Source organism: Saccopteryx bilineata, chromosome 2 (assembly GCF_036850765.1).
Source record: "Saccopteryx bilineata isolate mSacBil1 chromosome 2, mSacBil1_pri_phased_curated, whole genome shotgun sequence".
Taxonomy (NCBI): domain Eukaryota; kingdom Metazoa; phylum Chordata; class Mammalia; order Chiroptera; family Emballonuridae; genus Saccopteryx; species Saccopteryx bilineata.
The window spans coordinates 362,985,028-363,010,634 of NC_089491.1; the positions used below are offsets into that span (position 1 = coordinate 362,985,028).

The 25,607-nt window shown below is 37.4% G+C and overlaps 1 protein-coding gene across 2 annotated transcripts in view; it reads right to left on the minus strand.

Annotated features, from left to right (window-relative positions):
* The window catches only part of TAOK1 (TAO kinase 1), a 168,800-nt gene that overhangs the window by 45,189 nt on the left and 98,004 nt on the right, over positions 1-25,607 (minus strand). For both annotated transcript variants that reach the window (XM_066263155.1, XM_066263156.1), the window contains exons 8-13: positions 25,489-25,580; positions 14,758-14,851; positions 11,896-11,977; positions 5,685-5,852; positions 2,849-3,052; positions 884-1,018 (exon numbers count right to left, since the gene is read on the minus strand). In XM_066263155.1, the coding sequence (XP_066119252.1) occupies positions 884-1,018; positions 2,849-3,052; positions 5,685-5,852; positions 11,896-11,977; positions 14,758-14,851; positions 25,489-25,580 (775 nt within the window). The remainder of the gene's footprint in view (positions 1-883; positions 1,019-2,848; positions 3,053-5,684; positions 5,853-11,895; positions 11,978-14,757; positions 14,852-25,488; positions 25,581-25,607) is intronic.

Sequence of the window (25,607 nt, forward strand, 5' to 3'; positions counted from 1 at the left end):
TCTTTGAGTATGGGAACAATACTTTAACCAACCAAACTATCCCACCAGGGCCTATAATATCTTAATATAATTTCTTTCTATCCCTAGAATCCTTTACTATGTTTTGGTCCTACTTATCTGACTGATCAGGGTTTAGGTTTTTTTTTATAATTTTTTTAAAAAGATTTTATTTATTCATTATAGAGAGGGGAGAGAGAGAGAGAGAGAGAGAGAGAGAGAGAGAGAGAGAGAAGGGGGGAGGAACAGGAAGCATTAACTCCCATATGTGCCTTGACCAGGCAAGCCCAGGGTTTCGAACCGGCAACCTCAGCGTTTCCAGGTTAATGCTTTATCCACTGCGCCACCACAGGTCAGGCTGGGGTTTGGGTTTTAAGTATCTCATTAAAACAACATTCTTATAATTAACAAATAACTCATTTTTACTGTTACTTCAGAAATAACATTTTGAGTGTTATCCAGATTGGATCTCCTGACATTTCCCAAAATTCCCCCTCATTTTGGTTAGCATCATTATTTCCTTATTGTTAGGTCTTATGTGGCAAAGACATTTCTCCTCTCCCTGAGCCTAAAACTGATTATTTAAGGCTCAAACAGTAAGTTTTATAAATACTTCCTTTATGCCCTGAATTAAGAGTAATTTGAATTCCTACTTAGTATCTTAAGCATTTAATATACTTTAACATATTAGTTATTTATGTACGTCTTGAAGATATTAGTTTAATGTCTCTGAGTATTTTGTATAATCTTTCTCATAACAGGCACTTTAATATTGAATGAATGTTATGCAAAATAAACCTGAAATACAAAATAAATAGTTTTATTTGAGTATAGATGCCAAGGTCCAACATGAAAAATATACTTCTAATTCAGGTGAAGTACATACCAGTGACGCTGTCCGTATAGTAGCAAAGTGTTCTCTATTACGATAGTGTGATTTATGACGAGATACTTGGGGTGGAGATTGTGGATCTGATGCTCTTGTTCTAGGATCTCCTTCTTCTCTGTAATTTTCTTCCTCCTAGAAAAAGAGACAACATTAGCTGAAGTGAACAAAGTTCATTTGAACTTTCAAGAAAATAAGTTTAAAGACAACTTGATCAACAAATCTCAAAGACATAATTTTAAAAGCAAAACAGGAAACAAACTGAGAATGCTAGTATTTTATTTTCAACATAATTAGAATCAAGAGACATCATTTCTTCAGTGCATGAAATAGCACACATAAGGAAATATATAAGGCTAGGTAAATATACTATTCATTATATGCAAAATTGCAAAGCTTTAATGTTACTTAAAAATAAAGACGATGAAACATGCAGCCAGTATTTTAAACAGCAGTCACAAAATTAATTACTCTAATGCATTTGCGTTTTAGAAGCAATAATATAGCTTAAAAATATCTTTATAATACTGCCATTTGTCCAAGATAAGTAATCAAAAAATAGCTGTAATTGATGTCTTTCCCTATTACTTTAGTTCATCAACTAATGAGAAGTCAACTAAAGTAGCAACCAACTAATTGTGAAACTAATCTTTTATATTGCTGATTCTATTGTAATATAACAAACATAATTTTGCTCTGAATAACACTACCACTTACCTAATCATTCTTATTAACCTTGTGCAGTAAAATATATATAGTATAAAATTTGTCATTGTAACCATTTTTTAGGTATACATATCAGAGGCATTAATTACATTCTCAATGCAACCACTGCCACTATTTTCATAACTTTATTATAACTTCAATAGAAAACTCTGTATCCATTAACAAAAACTCTCCATTTCACCCTCTACTCAGCCCATGGTAACCTCTAATCTACTTTCTATCTCTATGAATTTGCCTATTCTAGATCTTTCAAATAAGTGGAATTATACAATATTGTCTTTTTGCATCTGATTTATATCTCTTAGCATAATATTTTCAAGGTTTACTTGATGTAGTATGTATTAGAATTCCATTCCTTTTTATAGCTGAATAATATTCCATTAGATATATATATACCACATTTTGTTTATCCATTCATATGTTGATGAACACTTGTGTTGGTTCCACCTTTTAACAAATGAGCCTACTAAGATTTTAAGTTAATACTGCAAGCTGTAAATGAAAAAGGAGGCATTCCTATTATTTGCTAAAACAGAAGCTACCTGACCTTTAAATATTTTCAAGAAATTTAAAATTTTGTACTCAAAAGTGAAAAGAATAATGCAGCAAACACCCCTATTTCTGGCACCTAGAATTTATAATATTCTGTGACTACACTCAGTTTTAAAAATGTAAACATGGATAATGCAAAAGTTGCTTCTGATAATCCTAACCCTTTCTCCTACTCCCCAAAAGCAACCATTATCATCACTAATTTCGTATATCTACTTACTATTTTAAAATACTTTCTTTTCCATCTAAAGTAACTTCAAATAACACATTATATTGTATCTCTGTATTTTTTTCTTCTACAATTCTAATACTTTTTGTTTGTTTTCTGAAAGCATTAGTTTTCCAAATTGGGAATTAACAAGCCTATATTGTATTGGCCTGACCTGTGGTGGTGCAGTTGGATAAAGCATCCACCTGGAATGCTGAGGCTGCCAGTTTGAAACCCTAGGCTTGCCCCGTCAAGGCACATAGCGAAGCGACTACTACAAGGTGATGTTTCCCGCTTCTCCCCACTCTCTCTCTCTAAAAATCAATCAATAAAAATAAATGAAACAAATTTATTTTTTAAAAAGCTTGTATTGTTTCCAAACTTCTGAAACACTAAAACAAAAAACTTTCTCTTAAACTAATCGGATGAAGAAAACTATTTCCCAAAGTTAAAATTTTTACTGAAACCCAAATACTCACAGGTTTTAAGTGGATGACAGAACTATTAGACATCACTGTATGATCTCCCTCCATCATGTCTAGTTCACTCTTGTCATCTGAGGCATCTGGAAGACTGTTAACACTACTGCTTTGGCTACTGGCACTAATAGACATACTGGGAATAGACTGATTACTTCCAACACTATTCACTGTTCCTGTCCGTCCAACACCATGATCCTGTTCCTAAGGGAAAAAAGCACTAGGTTCAAATATCTGTATTTCTTTTAAATTCTTGAGTTATAAGTACCTAGCACATTGCTTGGCACACAATATTTAGAAAATCAGAAGTCTATCATAAGAAATTCCCTTTATTTGTCAAGATCAGGAAGTTTACCAACTGCTACTTGACAGAAAAACAAACAAATAGAAATGAACAATAAGTAAATAATAAAAAAATCAACCGTGTAAAAAAGGTCATTAGTTTTGGGTTATTTCCAAAGTGCATCATTTTCTCTAAATTACTGTACATTTTTTGAAATCCACTTCTACCACACATCTCACAGGCAACACAGAGAGATTCTGCTCATTTGTCAATGATTCCCATGGTTAAAACAAGCCCCAACCTTTTATTAAAATCCTGTAAACAGCCTCTTTTAGTTGTTACTTTTTATTGAAGGCTTTTATATTTTCCTTTCTTCTGAAGAATCTAGTCTCTAGCCTATTGATTTGTAAACTACTACAAATAATTAACATCAATTCCTATCTATTTTTGTGTAAATTGAAAATTACATACTATTTATATATTTAATCACAATCATAAGACTGTTTTTTTTAAAGTAACCAGGGAAGCAATGGTATCTGGGCAACAATATTTTAGTAGTCTTGCCGTATTAAAATTATATAAGATATACAGAATTCAATTAATGTAGACACATAATGTGTATCTCTCTCTCTCTATATATATAACATAGCATATATAAAAAAAATATATGAACTTGTATCCCTAGCATACTAGAGATGCTATATTAGAATTACAAATTGAACTGCATTTTACAATTCAGTTAAAATATTTCATGTATTTAAAATAGCCCCACCCCACCCCAAAAAGCCCTGGCCAGATAGCTTGGTTAGTTAGAGCATTGTCTGGAAGCACAGAGGTTGCCAGTTCAATCCCTAGTCAGAGCACATACAGGAACAGATTCATGTTCCTGTGTGTGTGTGTGTGTGTGTGTCTCTCTCTCTCTCCCCTCCCTATCATTCTCATCCTCTTTCCCTAAAATCAATAAAAAAATTTAAATTAGTCCCAATTTTCTAATGACTATCATAAGAACTAATAAAAATAATAAAATAAAAACAAAATAAAACCTGTAAGTTAAAGAAAGTATTATATTTTTATACTTCATTAATATGTAGCGCTATTAAAAAGAAAAGTAAGTAGGCCCTGGCCAGGTGGCTAAATGGATAAAAGCATCAACCTGGCATGCCGCCAGAGGGTATGAACTCGACCCCTCATCAGGGCACACAATCAATGAGTACACAACTAAATGGAACAACTAAGTGAAACAATAAGTTGATGCTTTTCGCTTTCTGTCCCTCTCTCTCTCTTTTCTCCTTTTCTTATACCCCTCTCAGGTCAATAGAAAAGTAAAATGAAAAGTAATTAACTATTATTCCTGATTTCAGAATGCAAAGTGATCTTTTTTCACTGGAAAGCAATACAAAAGAACCAAAGCTTTGCAATTCTAAGAGGAGCAAAGAAGAAAACTGAAAATATTTAGAGTGAATAAGACAGCTCCGCTTTGGCTGGTTAGCAGCTCAGTGATAGGACGTTGGCCCAATGTGTGGATGTCTTGAGTTCAATTCCTGGTCAGGAGACACAGCAGAAAAGCCCATCTGCTTCTCCACCCTTCCCCCTCTCAGTTCTCTCTCTCATTCTCTCTCTCTCTTCCCCTCCTGCAGCTATGGCTCAACTGGAGTGAGCTGACCCTAGACGCTGAGGATGGCTCCACTGCCTCCGCATCAGGCGCTAACTAGAGCTCAGTTGCTGAGCAGTGGAGCAGCAGCCCCAGATGGACAGAGCACTGCCCCCTAGTGGGCTTGTTGAGTGGATCCTGATTGGGATGCATGTAGGGAGTCTGTCTCTCTGCCTTCTCTCCTCTCACTGAATTTTAAAAAAAAAGCTCCACAAATAAGCTTTATATCTGTCTATGTATTTCCTTGTGAGGAAGTTCTTTAGATTTCTATTGCAGATCTGTATTTCCACTCTCCCTAAAAGGCAACATGGAAAGAACATGGCCCTGAGAATGAATGACATATGAATTTAAACCTACATGCCTTTACTTAAGGTGAGTCAGTTAAGCATTCTGAACCTTGCTTTACTCATCTGTAAAATGAGTATTTTAGAACTATGTAGATGGAATAAAATTGTGCAAATTGAAAAGAATCAAGTATCTCTGGTGACAGGGTAGAACACTTGGTAACTCTGTAATGATTTCTGAGAGATGTACTGGCAACTTCCAGAATTTATAATTTCAAATACTTCCAAATGCATGTCACATGGAATCGGAGAATCATGAACAAAAATAAAAAAGGGGTTCAGTGGCCAAGAACTTTGAGAGGGACTATATTAAATAAAGTTGAACAGGTTTCTTTAATAAAAGACTTGGAAGAGCTGCTTTACTGTGCCAATGTATATTATGAAGAGGTTGGGTTTAAAAAATACAAAATCTTTTTTCCTACCTGGGATTCTACAGGACCAGTGTTAAGAAAACACAATCTAGGAACCACTGATCTAAAAGATTCATGCAAGACAAACTGTATAAGGAAAGGAACCAATAAACAGAATTCAATATTTAATTAACTTCTAAGTTATTACCTCTTCTTCTTCCTGTGCTTCTACTGCTGGTCCATTATGTGCCTCCTGGAAAAGGAGTTTCTTCATCTTTCGATACTGTAGATTGTCCAACTCTCTTACTGCATCCTTTGTCCTTTGGATGAGATCTATTAACACTGTTTCAGGGCGTTCCCGAAGAACAAACATGTGCTGAATAAAAAAAGGTAAGTCAATTGAAACCTATATATTTTTTAAATTAAAACAAATATACCCCTTCTCAAATCCTAGAATTACTATCCTAAATAATTAATAATGTACATAATCTGTAACTAATTCTATTATACTTCTGCCTTTTTACATTTACAATGTCATTTAAACACACATACACACACTGTACCTACCTAATTACCCCTGCACATTTTATCAAAACTTTGAAACATAATACTTTTGTTGGCCAACTGAAAATGCATAGTTAAAATAAAAAGTTTTAATTAAACACTAAGAATTAAGTCCAATTATTAAATTAGAGTCCTAAATAAAGTTTTACATATTCTAGAATTGCTGGTTTTATAGATAAGGCATGTTCAGTTTTGAGTTAGGTTTCAACAGGAATGTATTTACTGATGATGGTTTTATGTCACATAAACTTGGATATTATGGGCTCCTTTATATGATACATAAGCAACACTTCATAAAACACTAGCAGCTGATTAAAAGCCGTTATTTTTTTTTATTTTTTATTTTTCCCATCTTTCTGAAGCTGGAAATGGGGAGAGACAGCCAGACAGACTCCCGCATGCGCCCGACCGGGATCCACCCGGCACGCCCACCAGGGGCGACGCTCTGCCCACCAGGGGGCGATGCTCTGCCCATCCTGGCCGTCGCCATGTTGCGACCAGAGCCACTCTAGCGCCTGGGGCAGAGGCCACAGAGCCATCCCCAGCGCCGGGGCCATCTTTGCTCCAACGGAGCCTCGGCTGCGGGAGGGGAAGAGAGAGACAGAGAGGGAAAGCGCGGCGGAGGGGTGGAGAAGCAAATGGGCGCTTCTCCTGTGTGCCCTGGCCGGAATCGAACCCGGGTCCTCCGCACGCTAGGCCGACGCTCTACCGCTGAGTCAACCGGCCAGGGCCAAAAGCCGTTATATTTTTAAAGATTTTTACCAGTAACATTTAATAAAGCTTAATCTTACAAATATAGAAAAGTAGAAAGAACAATTCTACCATTAGTATTACTATTATTAAATTTTGGTATATCTCTTTCTTTTTTCAATTATAGTTGATATCTAATACTATATTAGTTTCAGGTATACAGCACAGTGGTTAAATATTTTTCTAACTTACAAAGTTATCCCCCCAGTAAGTCTAGTATTCACTTGGCATCATACATAGTTATTACAATATTATTGATGACATTCTCTAAGGATGTCCTTTATATCCCCGTGATGGTGTAATTTCTTTACAGAAATTTTCTAAGTATAGATTTTGTTTTGTAGGTACATAGTTAGCATATAGATTGTGGAAAGATATCTTCCACCTTGAGTTCATGAGATGCCCTCAAATTCTTGGGTTTTGTTTCTGGTTGTTTGTTTGTTTGTTTTTTAGCGAGAGAAAGACACAGAGACAGGCAGGCAGGAAGAGAGATAAGCATCAACTCATAGTTACATCACTTTTTGGTTGTTCATTGGCTGCTTCTCATATGTGCCTTGACCAGGGGGCTCCAACCAAGCCTGTGACCTCTTGCTCAAGCTGGTGACCTTGGGGTTTCAAACCTGAGTCCTCACTCAGCATCCCAGCTTGATGCTCTATCCACTATTGGACCACCACTGCTCAGGCAGATGCCCTTGAATTAATTTATTTTTAAGATTTAAAAAAAATTTTTATTTATTGATTGTAGAGAGAAGAGAGAGAGATGAAGAAGGGGAAGGGCAGGAGCAGGAAGCACCAACTTATAGTAGATGCTTCACAAATGTGCCTTGACCAGGGTTTCAAACCAGCAACCTCATCATTCCAGGTTGACGCTTTATCCACCATGATTTTATTTATTGATTTTACAGAGAGGGGAAAAGGAGAGAGTGAGTAGTATCAACTCACAGTTGCTTCACTGTAGTTGTTCATTGGTTGCTTGTTTTGCATTGGTGCTTTGACTAGGCAAGCCCATGGTTTCAAACCCACGACCTCAGCATTCCAGGTTGATGTTTTATCCACTGCACCACTACAGGTCAGGCAACCTTACATTCTTATAACACTTGTACCTTCTTTACTTTCTTTGCTATGCAAAGAGTTATAACTATATATTTTATTATTTCACTGTCATAAGTATTATGTTATTTCAACTCATAAACATGACTGCAGAACATTTCATCAAATGTTTATGCCAAAATTATTTAACCATTACTCTAATTCTGAATAGATCCTACTTCAAATTTTTATTTCTAAGATAAATAGCTTCATATACTTATTTTTACTTTTTATTTTTTTCAGTGAGAGGAGGGGAGGCAGAGTGGCAGAGTGCTGCATGAACTCTGACCAGGATCCACCCAGCAAGCCCAATGGGGGTGATGATCTGCCCATCTGGGGTGTTGCTCCATTGCTTAGCAACAGAGTTCTTCCCAGTGCCTGATGGGGAGGCCATGGAGCCATCCTCAGTGCCTGGGGCCAACTCGCTCCAGTCGAGCCATGGCTGCAGGAGGGGAAGAGAGAGAGAGAGAAGGAGAGAGAGGGGAAAAGAGAGAGAAAAAGAGAAGAGGGGGAGGGGTGGAGAAGCAGATGGGTGCTTCTCCTGTATGCCCTGCCTGGGAATTGAACTCAGGACATCCACAAGCTGGGCCAATACTCTACCACTGAGACAAGTGGCCAGGGCCAAAATGATACATTTCTAAGTTTGATAATTTTCTATATATCTTGCTTATTTTTCACTAACATAATTCCTAGTATTCTAAACTTATTTTTTAAATTTATTGATTTTAGAGAGAGAGGAAGGGAAAGAGGAAAAGAGGGAAAGAGGAAGAAGAAAAGAATAAGAAAGGGAGAGAGGGAAGAAGGAAGGGAGAGAGGGAAGAAGGAAGGGAGAGAGGAAGGGAGACAGGGAGGGAAGAAGGGAGAGAGGAAGAGAGGGAAGAGAGAGGAAGAGAGAGGAAGAGAGGGAGGGGAAAAGGGAGGGGAAAAGGGAGGGAAAAAGGGTGGGAAAAGGGGGAGGGAGAGAGCGTATCAGTTTGTTGTTCCACTTATTTCTGTATTCAATGGCTGTTATTTTTAAAAGCATTTTAATTTAATTAATTAATTTATTTATTTATTTTGTGACAGAGAGAGAGACAGGAAGGGAGAGAGATGAGAAGCATCAATTCTTCGTTGTGGCACCTTAGTTGTTCGTTGATTGCTTTCTTGCATGTGCCTTGACTGAGGGGCTTACAGCAGACTGAGTGACCCCTTGCTTGGGCCAGCGACCTTGGGCTCAAGCTGGTGAGCTTTGCTCAAACCAGGTAAGCCCACGCTCAAGCTGGCGACCTTGGGGTCTTGAACCTGGGTCCTCTGCATCCCAGTCTGACGCTCTATCCACTGTGCCACTGCCTGGTCAGGCTCACTGGTTGTTTCTTGTATGTACCCTGACTGGGGATCAACCCCACAACCTTGGTGTATCAAAACAATGCTCCAACCAACTGAACTACCTAGCCAGGGCCTATATTAAAACTTTTTTTTTTGCTATTATGAGTACCTTTTTATTGAGGCTTTCATTTCAGAGACTATGAGTGAGATCACTGCCTAAAATTCCTCAAGCATCACTGAAACTTTATGTTGTTCTTCAACACACTGTGGTTGCAAATAATACTACTGAATATATATATATCTATACATAGATAGATAGAAAGATAGAAAGATAGATAGATCTCAAGACTTTCTTTGTATCTAACTACTGTGTATCAGTGAAAACAAACTGAACCTCTTGAAATTCTAAAAAATTCTTTTTTTTTTTTTTTTTTTCATTTTTATGAAGCTGGAAACAGGGAGAGACAGTCAGACAGACTCCCGCATGCGCCCGACCGGGATCCACCCGGCACGCCCACCGGGGGCGACACTCTGCCCACCAGGGGGCGATGCTCTGCCCATCCTGGGCGTCGCCATGTTGCGACCAGAGCCACTCCAGCGCCTGGGGCAGAGGCCACAGAGCCATCCCCAGCGCCCGGGCCATCTTTGCTCCAATGGAGCCTTGGCTGCGGGAGGGGAAGAGAAAGACAGAGAGGAAAGCGCGGCGGAGGGGTAGAGAAGCAAATGGGCGCTTCTCCTGTGTGCCCTGGCCAGGAATCGAACCCGGGTCCTCCGCACGCTAGGCCGACGCTCTACCGCTGAGCCAACCGGCCAGGGCTAAAAAATTCTTAATAATAGTCTACTTATATTTTGTAGTGAAGAATCAACAAGATTCCTTAGGGTCACAGAAATAGAGTCAAATCCTACTTACTAATGTCTTATCTAGATGTTTTAAGAAGTATATAAATTTCAATAATACTTTTATTATTAATAAGATGGGGGAAAGATAAGAAGACCTACCTTCTTTTGTATTTAAAAAATTTTTTTACTTAATACCTTTAACTCTATAGGAATACATGTTAGGGAGTTTCAATGCAATAACATTTATTTATTATAACTTTCATTACTAAGGCTTAATTGTCAAAAATTTATTACACAAACACGAAACCTTGACATTATAGTGCAGAAATAATTTCTCAATACTTTCAGCTACAAGATAGCTCCTGTAATCACTGTTCTGCAAATTTATGAATATGATGGTAATATTGCCATTGTTATAAAGTTTTCCTATCTCACTAATAATAAGTGGCTAGGTAAGGACTTAATCTCCTTAATTTGAGGTTTGATGAATGATGATGATTGAGTTTCACCAAAGCAATCCAATAAACTTCTTGAGAAAGATGTGTTCTGAATATTTTCAGGAGACTTAACACTATTAACCTCACTATTTTAAAAGTAACTTTGAATTCTTTTTGTTTCAGTCACTTGAGAAAAAGTTGTCATGATAAACAATGGATCTGGAGATGTCACAATAAAGCAATGTAATTGATTTTCAAGATAAAAATCAATGCAATATAGAGATCATGTATCACAGAAATGTATACTTGAAGACTATATAATCTTATTAACCAATATCACTCCAGTAAATTTAATAAAAATAAAAAAGATGAACCTCCAAATGAAAATAATTTTGAGAATATAAAGGATATAGTAATCATGTACTTAAATTAGGCAACCAAATCAATTGAAAACTGAATAGAATTTACATGATTTAAAAAATATTTTCAGGCCCTGGCCGGTTGGCTCAGCGGTAGAGCGTTGGGCTGGCGTGCGGGGGACCCGGGTTCGATTCCTGGCCAGCGCACATAGGAAAAGCGCCTATTTGCTTCTCCACCCACCCCCCTTTCCTCTCTGTCTCTCTCTTCCCCTCCCGCAGCCAAGGCTCTATTGGAGCAAAGATGGCCCGGGCGCTGGGGATGGCTCCTTGGCCTCTGCCCCAGGCGCTAGAGTGGCTCTGGTCGCGGCAGAGCGACGCCCCAGAGGGGCAGAGCATCGCCCCTGGTGGGCATGCCAGGTGGATCCCGGTCGGGTGCATGCGGGAGTCTGTCTGACTGTCTCTCCCCATTTCCAGCTTCAGAAAAATACAAAAAAAAAAAAAGAAAAAAAAAATATTTTCATTAAATTAGAAAAATATATTTCCAGAAAGGAAACAAAAATAAGATATCCATTTTTAAGTTTCTTCTGAAATCTCCTTTCTCTGAAAATACTAACAAATATAGCACATCATTTCTTTTCCTTTCATGTTATTTTAACATAGGACAGATCAATAAAGTATAGATATAAAAATTAAATTCAAAGTTAAACTACGTTTTTCCAACTTTGAAATATAACATTATTACTATAAATCTATAAATTAAATTTTGTATTTATAACTCATGAATATATTCTTGCTTATATAAAAATTTAGCTACTTGGTACTATTTTGAATATCTGACTGTGTATTCTATTCAGCCAAGGTAAAAGCAGTTAATTAATTTTTGCGGGGGGAATGTAAAAATTTAGCATCTGAGAAAAGAACCAAGAGAAAACAATACGTAAAATTAATATTTTAGTAAAAACTAGTAGAGCATTCTTAATACTGATGATTCAGAATCAAAGAGGAATAAACCATATTCTTTAAAATAATTTCTTAGGAGTAAAAACAGACTTAGAGTATATATAATAGAACTGACCTTTAATAGCTCCTCTGATGTAGGGCGATCTTGAGGGATTTTCTGGAGGCAAGAATCTACAAAGTTGCGAAAATAATCAGACCTATTGTAAAGGAAAGTATCAAGTGAACATATTGCTATTTCCTTTAAAAGCAGATCCACAAATCAAGTTATATGCCTATTGGTGGGGGCAGGGATGGAAAAGAAATTGTATTAAAAAAGTAGCCACAATGCACTATAGTTCATTTAAGTCTATGAAAACCATCTAAAGCAACCAGTGAACTTTTACCATTTTTCAAAGATAAACTTGCACTGATTTTTTTTTTTTTTTTTTTTTTTTTCCTTTTTCTGAAGCTAGAAACGGGGAGAGACAGTCAGACCCCCGCATGTGCCCGACTGGGATCCACCCGGCACGCCCACCAGGGGCGACGCTCTGCCCACCAGGGGGCGATGCTCTGCCCATCCTGGGTGTCGCCATATTGCGACCAGAGCCACTCTAGCGCCTGAGGCAGAGGCCACAGAGCCATCCCCAGCGCCCGGGCCATCTTTGCTCCAATGGAGCCTTGGCTGCAGGAGGGGAAGAGAGAGACAGAGAGGAAAGCGCGGCGGAGGGGTGGAGAAGCAAATGGGCGCTTCTCCTGTGTGCCCTGGCCGGGAATCGAACCCGGGTCCTCCGCACACTGCACTGATTATTTAAAAGTTCTGCTCCCACATATTTAAATATCACAACTCATTCTAAATTCAGGCAGAACTAGAGAAGTCAATCTTTCCCTCCTTTGCATTAAAATCTAGGTAACATTCCTCTCTATTTGTTTTCTCTACCACCTCTCTGTCATTTGCTCCTTGGATTATCTTCTACATAGCATATTTCAGATTATCACTCTATTAGCTTAGGGGGGAATATTTTTATACCTGACTATTTGGTATCCTTAAACAAATGGTAAACTTCCACTAAACCCAAAAAACCAATTAAGATATTTTTTTAAAACATTAGAAATCTACATCATTTTATTACAGTGTATTACCTATAAGAGTTCAGTGAGCAAGGCAGTTAGTCATAATTAATTACTCCATCAATGTTTGTCTGAAATAGTCAAATAATATTTTATGTTTTGTGGCAAGGAAAGAATTCCTCTTGAATTCCCAAAGCATCACAAAAGACAGTCTTTGGTCAATATATATATTTATTACCTATATGTACCGTATTACTAAACACTGTGCCAAAAGATTACTTCTATATAGCTCTACATAAGCAACAGAGTTTGAATATGTAATTATGTAATCTTAATTATGTAATCTTTAAAAAAATAATGTATCACTAATTCATGCATCTACTTGTAAATTTCAAAGTTATTAAATATACTAGAATTTCCCTAGAATTTTTCTTTTTTTTTCTTTTCATTTTATTTATTCATTTTTAGAGGGGGGAGAGAGAGGGAGAGAAAGAGAGAGAGAAGGGGGGAGGAGTTGGAAGCATCAACTCCCATATGTGCCTTAACCAGGCAAGCCCAGGGTTTTGAACCGGCGACCTCAGCATTTCCAGGTCGACGCTTTATCCACTGCGCTACCACAGGTAAGGCTAGAATTTTTCAAATTCTAGATACACCTTAAGAATTAATTTCCACTAGCCCTGTTCAGTGGTAGAGCGTCGGCCTGGCTTGCAGGAGTCCCGGGTTCGATTCCCAGCCAGGGCACACAGGAGAAGCGCCCATCTGCTTCTCCACCCCTCCCCCTCTCCTTCCTCTCTGTCTCTCTCTTCCCCTCCTGCAGCCAAGGCTCTATTGGAGCAAAGTTGGCCAGGGCGCTGAGGATGGCACCATGGCCTCTACCTCAGGCGCTAGAATGGCTCTGGATGCAACGGAGCGACGCCCCATATGGGCAGAGCATCGCCCCCTGGTGGGCGTGCTGGGTGGATCCCGGTCGGATGCATGTGGGAGTCTGTCTGACTGCCTCGTTTCCAATTTCAGAAAAATACAAAAAAAAAAAAAAAAAAAAAAAAAAAGAATTTCCACTAAAATTTTCTATCACTAATAAAAATCCTAGTTTTCTAAAACAGTCAATCTCTTCTACATAAACTCCTTTACATAAATTAACTTAATTTTATCAAATCAAGAAAAAGGAACATCAGAGCATTCCAAATAATAAATAACACAGTAACAATCAGAAATACCCCCCCAAAAAAAACAAAAAACAAAAACAAAAAAAAGAAATACCCCAAAGTTATAAATTATCTGGTAATTCTGATATATCATTTTATCTATGTTTTATACCATATACATTATAAACCATTCTCCAAAATAGCACTACAGGTATGGCAATCTACATACTTTATTTATAAAATATTAATGTTTAAATTGTGCTATTTATTATATAATCAGGGTTATATGTATTCCTAAAGTTGAAAGGCAATATAAAATACAAATTTTTGTTTTAAGCAACACTTTTTGCTTCCATGTGGTAACACTGAGATACATATGCTATGAAAAGCAGATATTTAATAAAGGATAAGAATAGTATAAGTAAAATACATAAACCTATTTCATTTTATTTATCTTTGCCAATAGTTTAACACAGGTTCACTGAGTGAATTTCATAAGCTAATAGCATACAGAATAATGTCTTTTAATCAGCCAATAAAAATAACATACTCCAAAGCAATGATGGGTTATTTATCATCTTGTTACAGGAATAAACCTATTTTCCTATTTTACTATCTCTTCAGGTAATACATTTTACCTAGCTGAAATGAAATCATTTTAATAACATTATGGAAAAGCATCTATCTATTTTATTTAGACAATTAAATTTAACAGGGTGACACTGGTCAACCAAAAGCATTTAATTTATACAACGTTGAGTACTGTATCTCTTAGCAATACTCACCATTCATTAGACTGTAGTGTAGGGGATTCATTTTGGGCTATGTGATATAAGGCACTCATTGCATTCATATTAAATAAAGGAGGCTTCCTTTCCGCTGTAAGAGAAAAGAAAACTTGCCTCTTAAAACACATGCCTATTATGAAGGGCACACAAATATTGTTAAAGTTATTTTAAATAATCTCAAACTACACAAAAAAATCACAAGTAGAGTTCAAAGAACATTTTCAATTAAATCAATTTAGAGAATAAAACCTCTGTTAAATCAGGCCATTAAATTCTGATGTATGACCCTCATCTAATCCTCATTCAAGTTTCAATCAAATGTCAAAATAATGTCTTTTGTAGGAAAGTAAGCATTGATCATTTGTGTCCTTTAAAGAAACTATTTTACCTAAGTTGTTAAATTAATTAACATAAAATTGTTCATATATATCCCTATAATCTTTTTTTTTTTTTTAATTAAGTGAGAGGTGGTTAGGCAGAGACAGACTCCTGCATGTGCCCTGACCAGGATCCACCCAGCAAGCCCTCTATGGGGTGTTGTGCCCATCTGGGGCAGCTGCTGTGTTGCTCTTGCTGAGCTATTTTTAGCACCTGAGCAAGGCCATGGAACTATCCTCAGTGCCTGGGGCTAACTTGCTCAAACCATTTGAGCCATGGCTGTGGGAGGAGAAGGGAAAGGGGAAAGGGGAGAAGGGAGATGGGAGAAGGGAGAAGGGAGAGGGGAGAGGGAAGAGGGAGAGGAGTGGAGAAGCAGATGGTCACTTCTCCTGTGTGCCCTGATGGGAAATCAAACCCGGGACTTCCACACAATGGGCCAATGCTCTATTGCTGAGCCAACCAGCAGAGCACTCCCGATAATCCTTTTAACACCTGTAAGATCTGTAATGATGTCACCTTTCACAGCTGATCTTGGTAATTCTTTTTTTTTTTTTTTTTAAATTTTATTTATTCATAAGAGAATAAATAAAGAGAGAAAGAAGGGGGGAGGAGCTGGAAGCATCAACTCCCATATGTGCCTTGACCAGGCAAGCCCAGGGTTTCGAACCAGCAACCTCAGCATTTCCAGGTCGATGCTTTATCCACTGCGCCACCACAGGTCAGGCTGATCTTGGTAATTCTTGTCCTTTCTTTTTTTCCTGATCAGTCTGGCTAAAGGTTTATTAATTTTATCATGTTCCTCAAAAAACGATTTTTTTAAAATTTAAAAATTGGTCCTTAGGATCACACAGGTTTCAGTTGTACACCTCCATGACACTTAATCTATAATTGCATTGCGTGCCCATCATCCAGAGCCAAACCTTCTGTCACCGTATGTTTGGTTTCCATCACCCCCAACTACCCTCCTACCCCCTAGAGCAGCGGTTCTCAACCTGTGGGTCGCGACCCCGGCGGGGGTTGAATGACCAAAACACAGAGGTCGCCTAAAACCATTGGAAAATACATATTTATTATTAAAATATATACATTATTAATATATATTTTTTATTAAAATATATACATTATCAAAATACATACATATTTATTATTAAAATATATTATATACATATTTATTAAAATATATTTATTAAATATATACATTATTAATATACATATTTATTATTAAAATATATTATATACATATTTATTATTAAAAAATGTATTTTCCGATGGCTTTAGGCGACCCCTGTGTTTTGGTCGTTCGACCCCCGCCAGGGTCGTGACCCACAGGTTGAGAACCGCTGCCCTAGAACAAGTTTTTTATTTCACTGATTTACTCTATTGTTTTTGTTTTCTATTTAATTGACTCCTGCTTTATTTTTTTTCTTTCTTCTGCTTACTTTGTGTTGAATTTGCTCTTCTTTACCTAGTGTCTGAAAATAAAAGTTGAATTCATAACCTTGACAATTTTAAAGATATAAGACTTTTGAATGTCTCTCAATGAATTTGTCTTATGATTAAATTTAGGTTATCATCTTTGGCAGGAATAGCACAGAAGTAGATGTTATATTTTTCTCATTGTCTTCTATGAGGCAGTGCATGATTTCAAATGGTTCTATTATTTTTAATTTATATTTGTTGATTTTTAGAGAAAGAGCGAGAGAAAGGGGAAGTGGGAGGGACAGAAACAATGATTTGTAGTTCCACTCATTTGTGCCATCATTGGTTGATTTTTGTATGTGCCCTGACTGGGGATTGAACCTGCAACCTTGGCATGTCCAGACAATGCTCTAATAAACTGAGCTACCTAGGCAGGGCCTCAAATGGTCCTGTTTTGATGGTATTCACTTTGATCACTAAAGTCTGTGCCTAACAGGCTTCTTTCACAAAACTTCCATTTTACTCTTTTATTTACAATTTATTGTATGGACATACATTTTTATTTTATTTAATAAGCTATAATCTGCTATTATTACTTATTTTGATGTTCAAAATGCCTCACAGTTGAGCAGTGACAATGTTTTTATCCTGGCTTCTTTTTGACATGGTCTTATCATTCCTTGATTACCTCCTTGCTTTCTGGCATACTAGATGCTCCAGGTTCTGGTACCTTTCCTATTTCAGACACTGAATCAACCGATTCTCTAAAGAGCTGTGGCAAATAGGTGTAATCACTGCTACTGAGGTGTAACTGCTCTTAGATCCTGCCAGTGGATAAAGTTAGGGAATATATATACATGTACACAGTATATTTATATACATACAGGTACATTAAACACCTATATGTTTATTGAACATTACTGTGTTCTGGCCCTGGCCAGCTAGCTCAGTGGTAGAGCATTGGCCTGGTGTGTGGATGTCCTAGGTTCAATTCTTGGTCAGGGCACACAGGAGAAGTGCCCATCTGCTTCCCTATCCTCCCCTTCCTCCTTCTCTCGCTCTCACGCTCACTCTCTGTCTTCTCTTTCTGCAGCCATGGCTCGAGTAGTTCACACACATTGGCCCTGGGTGCTGAGGATGGCTTGGTGGAGCTTCCACCTCAGGTGCTAAAAACAGCTTGGTTGTGAGCATGGCCCCAGATGGGCAGAGCATCAGACCCAGATGGAACTTGTTAAGTGGATCCCAATCAGGCCACATACAGGGGTCTGTCTCTCTTTCTCCTCTCCTCTCACTTGGAAAAGAAGAAGAAAAAAAATAATTGCGTTTACTACAGTAGCTCAAATCCAATCCAACACCATAATATTTATCCTAGCTTTCTCTTTCCATTATTTCTAACACCCTTCTCTAACAATGAAAAACTGCTCTCATCATCTTTCATATTTTCTTTCTTTTTCTTTTTTTTTTTTTTTACAGGGACAGAGAGAGAGAGTCAGAGAGAAGGGATAGATAGGGACAGACAGACAGGAATGGAGAGAGATGAGAAGCATCAATCATCAGTTTTTCATTGTGACATCTTAGTTGTTCACTGATTGCTTTCTCATATGTGTTCTGACTGCGGGCCTTCAGCAGACCGAGTAAGCCTTTGCTGGAGCCAGCAACCTTGGGTCCAAGCTGGTGACCTCGAGGGTCTCGAACCTGGGTCCTTCGCCATCCCAGTCCGACGCTCTATCCATAGCGCCACCGCCTGGTCAGGTGCTTCATATTTTCTTATTTGATAAATGTCCCCTGTATGTAACCAGTCTCTTGTCTTTGCCACTACCCTTTCTTCTGAGCAGGTGTCCCTTTCCCTGCTAGTTTTGAAACCACATTCTAAGTCACTCTATAGTGTAAATGTCCTCTTCATCCATTTAATTTCTGATACCCCACCCAAACTGCAGAAAGGCCCTCCTCAGCAGTCCTCATGAGGAAAGCCCTCTTCTTTTTGATGAGAAACTACGAGTATATAGGACCACCCCAAAAATGAATGCCCTCTTTAGATTGACCCTATGCAACAGGTAGCTCTCCCTATTGTCATCACCTCACCCTACTTGGACTGACACCTCATACTAAGCCACCTCTAGATTTGAATGTTTCACTCACCCCACTAGGGCTCTGAATCTCCAAACCTGACTGACCATCTGCATGGATATCCTCATTAGATTATTTCCCCAGACCAGCCTATTGGTCTGTGGGAACTTCCTCTTTTAATCAGATGACTCAGATATCCACCCAGGGCTACCAAGACTGACTAGCTAAATAGTTTGGGAAGGGGAAGAGTTACTGTAGAAATTCTGAATGAATGAAATAACTTGTTTCTGTGATAATTTATTAGAGTATTTAAATTTTTTAAAATAGCGTATCAATTTTAAATGGTGTACCATAAATATATCAATCAACCCATGCTTTATTTTGTCATTTACTATAAAAACTGAGTATCTCTCAATATTGTCAATGCTGAACTTAGCAAAAAATCACAGAAGAGATTTACCAAATGTGAATTTCCCAAAGAGATTTACTAAAATATAGTGGACTTTGGTGAATTTAACTGACACATTCTATCTCAAAGTCTTATAAGCTACCACTATACTAATATGAGTTAAACTAAATTTATTTTTTAAGAAGTTACAGAGATCCTAATTCCTTATTATCTTATACATATCTCTCACCTGTAAATGTGAATTCCTTCTATAAAATTGAGTTGATTTTTATGTCTGATGTAATACAGTGGTCCAATTTCCCCATTACTGTTTATTAAAGAGATTATCCTTTCCCCATTATAGATTTTTAGCTCCTTTATCATAAACTGACCATGTATTTGTGGGTTTATTTCTTGACTCTTTATTCTGTTCCAGTGATCTACGTGTCTGTTTTTATGCCAATACTATACTGTTTTGATTACTAAAGTTTCAAATACAGTTTTAAATCAGGAAGCACAATGCCTCTATCTTTGCTCTTCCGTATCAGGATAGCTCTGGCTATTCAGGATGTTCTGTGGTTCCATACAAATTTTAGGATTGTTTGTTCTATTTCTATAAAAAATGCCATTGAAATTTTAATAGGAATGACATTGAATCTGTAGATTACTTTAGATAGTATGGATATTTTAACATTAACTCCTCCAATCCATGAACAGAAAATATCTTTCCATTTCTTTGTGTCTTCTTCAATTTCTTTCATCAATGTCTTATATATAGTTTTTTGAGTACAAGTCTTTGACATCCTTGGGTTGAATTTATTCCTAAACATTTAATTCCATTTGATGTGCCTGTAAATGGGACTGTTTTCTTAATGTTGAGAGCACTTACAAATATTGTATCTTCTTGTTGGATTAACCTCTTTATCATCATGTAATGTCCTTCTTTGTTTCTTAAAGTCTATTTGCCTGATATAAATATAGCTACCCCAGCTTTATTTAGGTTTAAATTTTGTATGGAATATCTTTTATCATCTCTTCACTTTCAGTTTATGTGTATCTTTATATCTGAAGTGAGTCACTTGTATCCTCACATAGCTTTTTTTTTAATCCATTCAACCAGTCTGTCTTTTTTTTTTTTTTTTTTAAAGTAAGAGGAAGGGAAAAAGTGAGACAGACGCCAGCATGAGTCCCAGCTGGGATCCACCTGGCAATCTCATCTAGGGCTAATGCTTGAGTACTGAGCTATTTTTAGCACCCAAGGTTAAAGCGTTTGAAGCAATCCAGCCACTGGCTACAGTAGGGGAAAAGAGAAAAGAGGAGAGGGAAGGAGAGAGAAGCAGATGATCACTTCTTCTACATGCCCTGACTGGGAATTGAACCTGGGATGTTCATACACCAGGCCAATGCTCTATCCACTAAGCCACCAGCCAGGGCCCAGTCTATGTCTTTTGATTAGAGAATTTAGCCCATTTACAATTAAAGCAATTACTGGTGAATATGTATTTATATTTTGTTCACTATTTTCTAATTCCTTTGTTGTTCCTTTCTTCTTCTCTTGCTCTCTTCCTTTTCAATTTGGTAATTTTCTGTAACTGTATGGTTAGATTTCTTTATCTTTTGTGTATTAATTATGTTTTTGTTTATATGAAATAACTTATGTTTTAATAATCTATTTTAAATTTATAACAATTAAAGATGAACAGATTTTAAAGCTGAGATGCTATTCCCCATAACCGCCCTTATTTTGTTTTTGTTGTCACAATTTACATCTTTATGTTCTGTGTATCCATTAACAAATTACTCTTATAGTTCTTTTCATTTGTTTTCTTTTTACTCCTTTATATATACTTCTGAAATATACTTCAAACATACAGGGTGGGCAAAAGCAGATTTACAGATGTTCATATAAAAATAATACAATAATTAATAAATAATAATACAAGAATATATAAACTGTTTCGCATTCTTAGAACTGTAAACCTATTTTTGCCCCACCCTATATACAGTGTGTCCATAAAGTCATGGTGCACTTTTGACCGGTCACAGGAAAGCAACAGAAGATAGAAATGTGAAATTTGGCCCTGACCTGTGGTGGCGCAGTGGATAAAGCGTCAACCTGGAAATGCTGAGGTCACTGGTTCGAAACCCTGGGCTTGCCTGGTCAAGGCACATATGGGAGTTGATGCTTCCAGCTCCTCCCCCCTTCTCTCTCTCTGTCTCTCTCCTCTCTCTCTCTGTCTCTGTCTCTGTCTCTCTCTCTCTCCTCTCAAAAAAAAAAAAAAAAAATGAAATGTGAAATCTGCACCAAATAAAAGGAAAACTCTCCCAGTTTCATACCTATTCAGTGCAGTTCGAGGTGGGCTCACGCACAGATTTTTTAGGGCTCCTTAGGTAGCTATCCTGTATAGCCTCTATAGACTCGTCACTGACTGATGGCCTACCAGAACGGGGTTTCTCCACCAAACTGCCAGTTTCCTTCAACTGCTTATTCCACCGAGTAATGTCATTCCTATGTGGTGGCACTTCGTTATAAAGACGCCAATATTCATGTTGCACTTCGGTCACGGATTCGAATTTAGTGAGCCACAGAACACACTGAACTTTCCTCTGTACCGTCCACATCTCGACTGACATGGCCGTGTGCTGCTCCACTGTATACACGGTGTTATGTCATCATCTGCGCATGCACACATGCTGCCACATCATTCTACAGAAACTGGGAGGGTTTTCTTTTTATTTGGTGCAGATTTCACATTTCTATCATCTTTTGTTGCTTTCCTGTGACCGGTCAAAAGTGCACCATGACTTTACGGATACACTGTACATTTTATAATCAGAAAAAGATGGTAAATTTTATTTTTATAACAATGATTGTACAATCATGAATGTGGCTTGAAAAATGACTAGGAATATTTTCCACCAAAATGTAAACAAATTTAACAAACTCACCTATGAAAAATTTTGCACTTTAAGATTTCTTGGTCATAAGACATAACCAAGTTATTTTAATCTTTATAACAAAGTAAGTCATATTTATTTAGATATATATTTATCAAAACCAAGGATAGTACAGTTGATTTAAGTTTGTTGTGTAAGCTACACCATAAAAAAATAATTTGCTTTAACTCATTATCTCTAAGTAATCTAAAGTAGAAAAGCATATAATAGATATACTTCTCATGACTGCAAATCTAATTTGCAATGAAAATCATGCCTCTAGACCTGTATTGTCTAACAAGGTAGCCACTAGCCTCATGTGACTACTTAAATACAAACTTATTAAATGAAATAAAAATTTAAATTTAGTTCCTTGAACACTAATGACATTTCAAGTGCTCAAAAGCCATGCAGATACAGAATATTTCTATCACTGCAGAAAGTTTTACTGGCCTGTACTACCCTATACATTTCCCCTGGAACCAGAATCAGTCTTAAAATACAGTTCCTGCCTGACCAGGCAGTGGCGCAGTGGATAGAGCGTCGGACTGGGATGCGGTGGACTCAGGTTCGAGACCCCGAGGTCGCCAGCTTGAGCGTGGGCTCATCTGGTTTGGGCAAAGCTCACCAGCTTGGACCCAAGGTCGCTGGCTTGAGCAAGAGGTTACTCGGTCTGCTGAAGGCCCACGGTCAATGCACATTTGAGAAAGCAATCAATGAACAACTAAGGTGTAACAATGAAAAACTAATGATTGATGCTTCTAATCTCTCTCATTCCTGTCTGTCTGTCCCTATCTATCCTTCTCTCAGACTCTGTCTCTGCAAAAAAAAAAAAATACAGTTCTTGACTTACCACTTAATAATTTAAAACATTTATAAGTAAAATCTTAAAAATTGATTATGACAAACTATTTTTATTTTTTTAAGCAAGAGAGATAGAGATAAACAATGAGACATAGAGACAGAATGGGAGAGAGATGAGAAGCGTCAACTTATGGTTCATTGATTGCTTCTCATACATGCCTTGACTAGGGGGCTCCAGCTGAGCTAGTCACCCCTTGCTTAAGCCAGCAACTTTGGGTTTCAAGCCAGTGACCTGGGATCATGTTGATGATCCCACGCTCAAGACAGATGAGCCTGTGCTCAAGCCGACAACCTCGGGGTTTGGAACCTGGAACCTCAGCATCCCAGGCCAACGCTCTCTCCATTGAGTCACCAACAGTAAGGCTATGATAGACTATTTAAAAAGTATGACAACTGCATGCCTAAAACTCTACTTTCTCATTCATTTAAAATTATATACAGAAAGTCACATCTTCTGAAGTTGTGCTATTATAAGTGTAAAAACTATTATGAAAGAATTATGAACTAGAATAAAAAGCTAGAAAAAATAAGATGTCATTTCACACAAACTGCATAGTTTAGACAGATTTCTTTTTGACCAGTACAATGAACTAATAATACTTTCTAATTAAGTAAATATTAAAATGTATCAGTGATATCTAACAGAACTATTAATGCAGTTTCACTATCACCAAAGAGCAGAGTATAGAAAAATAAACCATGGGCAGAGTACATTAACCAGAGTCTCTACATTTATACGCAGGTTTCTTAAGAAAATAATTAGAATTTGGCCCTGGCCAGTTGGCTCAGTGGTAGAGCTTCAGCCTGGCATGCAGGAGTCCCGGGTTCGATTCCCGGCCAGGGCACAAAGGAGAAGTGCCCATCTGCTTCTCCACCCCTCCCCCTCTCCTTCCTCTCTCTCTCTTTCCCTTCCGCAGCCAAGGCTCCATTGGAGCAAAGTTGGCCCGGGTGCTGAGGAAGGTTCTATGGCCTCTGCCTCAGGCGCTAGAATGGCTCTGGTTGCAACAGAGCAACACCCCAGATGGGCAGAGCATTGCCCCCTGGTGGGCATGCCGGGTGGATCCCAGTCAGGCGCATGGGGGAGTCTGTCTGACTGCTTCCCCATTTCCAACTTCAGAAAAATACAAAAAAATAAAGAAAGAAAATAATTAGAATTTATCAGTAAGAAGAAGAATCAAGGGTAAAGGAATAAAGTTTAAGACACTTAAAGATACTTTCGAACAGAATGTTTTATAAACCTCAAATTGAGGCCAAGAGATAAGAGAATGACATTATGGTAGTCTCCAAAGCTCTGTTTACTGCTGTTGTTAAATTTTAAATAAATATGATACAAAGCCTAGAGACAATGGTTAATATAGGAATTCCAACAAAAGCAAAACTATTTAAAGATTGTTTTTGGAAAAATATTAGACTACAGGACAGATACAGTCTTGTTGCAATGAAAATTATAATATTCATCTACTATGTAATGATAAGCAAGCTTTACTTTTATTTTTACCTCAATTTCCCTATCTACTTGTTTTAGAAAAATACTAACAAACCCAGGTTGATAATAATTATCAAAATTACAACATGTATTTTACTTTTAACATGTTCTTTTCAATCCTTGGTCAATACTAGAATGGTTCAAATAAATATTCTCAATATTCCTCATTTTTAAGTAAAGTTGAATGGAATATTCTTCTAAGAAAGGAAAAAGAAAGGTTATTGGCTGATGGAGGGGAGGGCAGGGGAAACTTGAGGAATCAAGAACAAGATGGTCATTATCTTTAATTACAGTGATAGTTTAATTACCTACCTGACTCACTTTTAGTGGGAATGTTGTAATGATGGTCCACTACTTTAAAAATATAGTTCCATTTATAGCAACACAATTAAATGTGTGCATAAAACCAAATCACTATATATAATATGGTATGTAGCCTGACACCTAATTCTCATACCTAACTCAAAGTCATAAGTATCCTAGATAGAGATAATTTATGAGTGCTTTAGAGACCTTCTATAGATGGTAAATCTATTTAATTATAGACATATTCTAGGTGTTTAACAAATACTTATTAATGTTAGACACAGATACTTCAAACTTCAAACTTAATACCAGAGTAGAAAATTACTTTAGACCTCATTAGCAGAGCAAATACACCATATATATATTTATATATATAAATTAATTGGTCACCAAAGTGAAAACTTTAATATTTTATTGCTCCCTTTAGTAACTGACACAAAAAATAAAAACATGGGATGTGGTACAAAAATTGAAGTAAGACATTAATTAAATCTTACCACATAGGGCCCTGGCCGATGGCTCAGTAGATAGAGCACTGGCCTGGTATATGAACATTCAGTTTTGATTCCCAGTAATGGCACACAGGAGAAGTGACTATCTGCTTTTCCCACCTCCCTCTCCCCCTCCTCCTGCTCCCCCATCCAAGGCACTGGCTCAACTGGTTCGAGCGTGGCCCTGGGCACTGAGGATAGCTCTGTTGGGGCATATCAGCCTCAGGCACTAAAAATAGCTCAGTACTCAAATGTCATCCCCACATGGGGTTGCTCAGGTATATTCTGGTCTGGCACATTAGGGGAATCTGTCTCACAATCTCCCCTTCACTATCTAAAACAAAAACAAAAACAAAGAACCTTACCACATAGTAATAAAAAAGAATGCTTACCTAGTTCAATACATGTTATTCCAAGAGACCATACATCTACTTTGCCATCATACTGTCCTTCATCCATGGCTAAAATTACTTCTGGAGCCATCCTAAAACATAAAATGTCATTTAAATTA